The following is a 6,731-nucleotide window of genomic DNA, read 5'->3' on the forward strand; positions in this document are numbered from 1 at the left end:
GTGATATCTAAGTTCACAAAATCAGGATTCCACCCTAGATTAATTAGAAGACACAGTGTTTTGTATCTGATACAGCATTTATTAATTCTAAATAGGCATAACACACATTTTACAAAAATATATTGTTTCTCTTCTCTCTTAATATCTCATCAACACAATCCAGTGAATGAAGATTTCATTTTCATTCAGAAAATCTCACCACTTACAATTTGTTACTTTGTGTTGTCCTGCACAGCAGTGTTAAGATGATTTACTCAGAACTGGAGATTGTTTATCATCAACAAATGCAGTCATGAAACAGGGTGGTTACTTGCCGAGAATTCCTTGAATTCTGTGTAAATTTTTCTCTGTACACATGAAAAATTACAACTTTTATTAATCCAAATCCCAGTGAATTTATACATATTTATAAATGCCCTGAGGCAAGGTTTTCACAGTTTAGCATTTATTTTTATCAAGCAAGGATTAGAAAGCTGTGTGGAAATAAAACAGAATTCTCTCAATTAGTTTACTTTGTTAGTGTCCTTTGCAGAGCAATCTATCTGACAGATGGAAGATTATTGCAAGATGCGATATCTTGAAGTTGATTAGGTAAATTTGAGTTCGAAATTCTTATACAAGTAACAATTTTTCATAGATTAATTAATTAATATATCCCGTAAAATGTAAATATATTTCGAGTCTGAGTATGTGAAATGACAAATTTAAAGTCTGCACCTTAAATTAAATGTTATATATATATATATATAATACAAATGTCAAAATACATATACATATATACAGTGCTCGAAAAATTTTCTTCAAAGCTAGGTGCCAGCTCTGAAAATCAGCCGCCAGGAAACCACCTGCGCAATTGTGCATACTACAGTATGTTTCAAAATTCACACAATTCAAACTTTGAAAATGTATATCATGAAAATCGTAAGAGATATTTACACCGGGTTCTCTGCATTATACTAATCCTCTAAGCTATCACTGGGTTCATAAATTTATGTAATCATTTATCTAAATAAAGGCAATTACATTATTTTAAAAACATTGTTAATTTGCTGAAAACATCTGAGAACTGATTTTTGACAATAAATACCAACTCTTAAACAATTTGTGGGATCATTTGTTGGTGTTTTACTGGTTGTAAAACAGTTGCTTTGGGAGGTACAGCAGAAGCAGGGCATTTTTATTGGAAAACCTGTTATACATGAGGGTAAGATTGAGTAGTAAAATACTCTTCAGCAAAGCACACGCACTGCTCCAATGAATATGCCATGCTGAATCAATTTTAAAAAAACAGGCACAGTAGCAGCGAAAGTGAGCGAAGAGAATTCAATGTAACCAGGGGCAGCCTAGGATTCTATCAAGAGTCCAATTTCGGCACAAAATCTAATTACGATTTTTCACGTAAATGTATAGCCAATACTTAGACACATGTTTGCGACTGTTGGCAATATTTCGACCTGCTAGTGTGGCCATATACGAAGATATGTCCCAAAAATGGCACTTTTCGCTCAACCCATAAAATCGCCAGTCAAAACTTCATCAAATGTTGCACATGACCAATATTGGTCGCAAATGACAGACTGACGTGGCATCAGTCATCAAATGTCTGATTATGACCCTTCTATAATTTCTTACATATTTTTCTTACTCAGAAATTCACTTCTGGAAAAATTTGAATGGTGCTTTCCGTCAGTTATTAATTTATATAATTTTCTGTATGGAGTGAACTGATAATTTTAAGCATTGAAATATATATCAATGGATGAGGCTTTATAATGCAGAAAACCTGTGTAAATATCTCTTATAATTTTCATGATAAACCACATTTCCAAAGTTTGGGTTGTGCGACTTTTGAAACACACTGTATAAGATGCTGAGCATCACGGTATTCAAAACATCGCTAAATTATTTGAGAAAGTAGGAAATTGGGTGTTGGGGGACAAAGGGTAAGAAATTGTTACGGACTCTTACTGAATGCTCACAACGTTGATAAAAAAAATCATATGCTAACTTACGCTGTACTGCAATTTGAACTTAGAATCATCAAAATATCATACATATTACAGCAAAAGATCACAGTCGCCAGGCTGAAATTTTTAGTTGCCATGGCGACTGGGATTTTTTGAACCCTGTATGTGTGTGTGTGTGTGTGTGTGTGTATATATATATATATATATATATATAATGGATAAAAGCAAGGAGGGCCAAAAGGGCTAAGTAAAAATCAAAGAAGGTAAAAGGAAACACTCACCGGACAGTAGAAAAATTCAAAATTTTTGCTAATTTCATAGCATCATCGGTGTGAGGAGAAATAGACGGAATTAAGCATTGAAATATATATCAATGGATGAGGCTTTATAATGCATTAGAATCACCCATACACTTTATATTGTTATATATTTTTGTGTGGGTGGTGAGGGGCAGTAATGTGTAAGGTTGAAATAAAGAAAACATCTGCTTATACCCTTGAATTTATGGAATATTCACCTTGAAAACTGGGAATTGTACTTGAATTTTATCATGGTCCTAGAGTGGCCACCCTGTAAAACCTGAATATGGCTACACTGGACCATATTGTGAACCCCACAGTATGGCGAAAGTTAGTCTGATAAATTTAATAATGCTCAAATAGAGACATCATGAAGGTAGCGAAGCATTTGTAGAACCTTTGTATGTCCATGAACCACAACGAGCCTCCCAAATCGCTTAGTGGTAATGCTGTCCTCTTGTAAGGGGTTGCGTTTGGGTTAGACTATAGGTCTAGTCTCAGTTATCCTATCTGATCATAACATGGACTTTAAACAGGTTTTTAATGAACAGCATCAAAAAATAAATAATTATCGTCGGTCAAAAATTGAGGACTTAACAATGTGTTAAAAAAAATCAGTTCCTCAAACATGCTGATAGCACAAAACTTAACCATCCTAACTAACTTACATGCATTATTTTCACTGTTAGAATTCTAATAATGCCTACGTTGTTAGGTTAGGGGGCCAGGTTTAGGGCTGTTACGAACTCATTTTCATGATGTGTTAGCAGCTGGATGTGCCCCGCACCCTACCTCATATATCACACCTCAGGTATCTATATTGTCACAGAAAAAACATTCCAGGAAGCTCATCTGCTAAAAACCTTAACCAGAATAAATCATATTTGAAATTATCTCAAGACAAGCTATTAAATTTTCTGGTGAAATTGGTGACAAAGGGCACTGACATTAGTAAAACCAAGCAATACTAGACACACTTAAGTGTGTTCGGATTGGTTGTGCAATGTAAGAATGCTTTTTACAGTGCTAAATGTAGCAGATTTTAGTACTTTCACTTTGATTGCTAGTAGTAAAGAATGATAGTAGCTTCCCTTGTAGCTATTTGCAGAGAATTGAAATTGTCATATGTAGTTTATCTTTTTTTCCGGTTTATTTCAGACAAAAAATAAATGAAAATACATTCAAGTTAGTCATACAAAAACAAGATCTTCTAATGTAATAAGATGTTATTTCATAATTTCATATTTTAAACTAAAACAGGAGACAGGACAAATCGGTAAGGCAATCTAGCTGTCAGTCATTTGTGACATACTTCTGTAACTTTAATGGTAAGCTTCCAGAATGTTTGAAAGAGGAGAAAATTTATTTCTGGCAGAACATAAAGTATTACTCCTTTTCCTGGATCATTACTCTTTCGGGATCATTATCTGTGTATATTTCTTGTACCATTGTTTTGTGTTTTTATCATACAGATGTTTTTTTGTTTTTTTAATAAAGCATGTTCTTGTGTGTAGCAGTAATCAGATCAGTGTATTTTGTTTCAATTTTTTTGTTTTATAGTTACAAATATTTTGCAAATAAAAATATACTTTTTTGCATGAACTGCTTACCTTCCTTTTTCTTTTGAGAAGAAACTTTTATGTTCTGTCGAAATGTATTCAACTAACATGTATGTATTTGCTTGGGCTTCAGCCAGTTGTCCGTTTTGCGTTCTGTTCCTCGTAATTTTCTGACGTGTTTTCTTTTGTTTCTGTAGGTAACAGAAATGATAGTAATGAAGGTTATGAAGCCCAAGCAAAGCAAGAGCAGGAAGGAATCTTGGAGAAAATTAAGAAAGCTATATTTGGTTGAAGATGTAGAAAATGAGGTAATTTAATACTCTTACAGTTATTTATTATTTGTCGTTCTGTCCATCTTCTGCCAAAAAATAAATTTTAAAGATTTTTTTACATATACATTTTTGTAATGTCTTCACTTCCAGTGTTCCAAGTATGAACATTTAATTGAATGGATACAATTTGGCTTGTTGGCAACACTTTGTATATTTGTTACAAAGTTGTTGTTTTTCCTTATAAGACTCACTACTTTCCTTCCTGCAATTAAGTATATTAATTTTTTGGCACTATATAATTTTGTTAGTTCATAAATTAATTCACACGTGATAGTTTGTGGTTCATGTAACTTTTTTTTAAAGGAGCTTCAGAAGAACTTATTAATTACTATTATAGGTGAATTTGAATTTAAAAATTTTATGTCAAATGCCAGAAGAATCATGTTAAAAATCTGACTTACCTTGTAGCCAGATTTATCTTATTTTTCATTGTAATGTACAGTAGAACCTCAGTTATACATTTTCCAAGGGACTGAAGCTAAAGAACTTATAAAACACAAACATGAATAATTTGGGAAGAATTTTATAATGTTTTTTCATCATTGTGACCAAAAATGTAAAATCTATAATGGGAAAATATAAAAGAATATGTATTATGTTGTGGAATATTTTCATTCTCAGGCAAAACTTGTGTACATACATTCATTAAAGAAGCTGATATATAATCCATGTAGTGAACTGTTTTATATCGGATTCAGTATACCTAAATTATATATTAGGACATGATCAGAATCAGCAAATTTTCGTAATGAAATTAATGAATAAATTATAAATAATAAATTTGTTATTCCATCAATATAAAATTTGTAGAATCTTTTATGCCTATAATGATGCTTGAAAGTAGAAATCCCACCAAATTGGAGATTCTCTAAAACCAGGAGGAAGAGTTATCCACAACACATAGGGAAATATTTCATGTAGGGCTGAGCCAACACCAATTCCCACCGATACGGTACATAAAATTGCAATAATTTATATTTGTTCAAAATATTGGTGTGTAAATGATTCTTCTCCAGTTATATGCATACATTTTCCAAGAAATTTGCTTTAGAATATTCAAGAATTACATCAGAATATTAAAATAGATGTTATGTCATAAAAAAGTAGTTTTTTGTGCAAAATGTCTGCAAATTAAAAAGAAAGTTTGAATTTTGTATAATTTCCAGGATAATTAGATTCTGGGAAAATGTTGCGCAACATTTTTGTGAACCCTGTGAAAGACCAATATGCTGGAGAAATATCGGCTGGTTATCAGTACATGAATTCCAACCGATACATGGGTATAGGCTCAGCCGTAATTTCATGATAATAAATAGTGAATGAACTTCATTTTACAGCACAAGATAAAAATGGTAATATGCAGGGCTCGAAAAAATCCCAGTCGCCAGGTCGCTAAAAATTTCAGCCTGGCAACTGTGATCTTTTGCTGTAATATTGCCGTTCTTTTAAGTTTGCATGTACGAAATTTTGAAGATTCGAAGTTCAAATTGCAGTACTGCGTAAGTTAGCAAATGATTTTTTTTTAAAAAAAACTCAATATGCTGAACAAGGCAGAAATGTATTTATTTTAAATCATAAACTGAACGTAACAACATTTCAACCTTCTAGCAAGGTCTTCTTCAGACTCTGTACCAAGTACAAAAGACCTTGTTAGAAGGTTGAAACGTTACGTTTAGTTTATGATTTAAAATAAATACATTTCTGCCGTGGTCAGCATATTGAGTTTTTCATATCATGGAAACAAATCATGTGTGTTATGATTTTTTTTATCAATGTTGTGAACATTTCATAGAATCAGTAACTATTCCTTACTCTTTGTCCCCCAACCCCTAATTTTCTGCTTTTTCACATGATTTAGCAACATTTTGAATACGGTGATGCTCAACTTCTTATAGTATGCACAATTGCCAGTAGGTTGTTTCGTGGCGCCTGAATTTCAGAGCTCTGAAGAAGATTTTTCAAGCACTGGTAATATGTAATTTACTCGGAACATACACATTCCGTATGAAATTTAGAAATATAATCCTATCACCCCACTTGTTCTGGCACTATTTTAAATTTTGTTGATCACATAGGCACTGTCACCACACATGAAGGAGTTAGTAACTAAAAAGGTAGAGCAGAAAGCTCCTAGAAATCAGTCTCCACCTAAAAACTGTGGACTGCGTTCTGCTAGCAATTAACTAGTGAGGTGAGGTAAGGTCGTGCAATTTATTTTGTCAGTTGAATGTGTTAACAAAATGCAACCAAACATTTCAGATCCTATTATTCTAATTAATTTTCTGTTCACTTCAGGTAGGAAACGCTTTGAAGATGAGGATTTGCTGACAACATTAAGAGGCATTTTAAACGAAGATGGTGTTGGCAGAAAAGTTTCGGATGATGTAGAAGAAGAACCGACCGACACAAAAAGAGGCAGCCTGTCTTAGTTAGATGAAGTTAGTGCATTAGTGTCATGTTGAAACTTAAACAACAAAGATGACAAGAATAGTGTATATATTACATGATTGACTTCGTTGATTTTGTGGTTACCTGTACTATGCATTGTACAGAATATATTGTTTAATGTGAACT

At 32.8% G+C, this 6,731-nt stretch overlaps 1 protein-coding gene across 3 annotated transcripts in view; it reads left to right on the forward strand.

Moving 5' to 3' along the window:
• LOC145985268 (dnaJ homolog l(2)tid, mitochondrial-like) overlaps positions 1–6,729 on the forward strand; it is a 35,829-nt gene extending 29,100 nt beyond the window's left edge. Inside the window, exons 8-9 of one of the 3 annotated variants that reach the window (XR_014441410.1) lie at positions 3,425–3,542; positions 6,453–6,634. Coding sequence is in view for 2 of the 3 variants with exons in the window: in XM_083119074.1 (XP_082975200.1) it covers positions 6,453–6,586 (134 nt within the window). In the remaining variant the exon portion in view is untranslated. Of the gene's footprint in view, positions 1–3,424; positions 3,543–4,022; positions 4,134–6,452 lie in introns of all 3 variants that reach the window. The other 2 variants (XM_083119075.1, XM_083119074.1) reach the window with 2 other exon arrangements.
• Positions 6,730–6,731: the final 2 nt, after the last annotated feature.

The sequence above is a fragment of the Lepisma saccharinum genome, chromosome 3 (assembly GCF_977018435.1).
Source record: "Lepisma saccharinum chromosome 3, izLepSacc3.1, whole genome shotgun sequence".
Taxonomy (NCBI): domain Eukaryota; kingdom Metazoa; phylum Arthropoda; class Insecta; order Zygentoma; family Lepismatidae; genus Lepisma; species Lepisma saccharinum.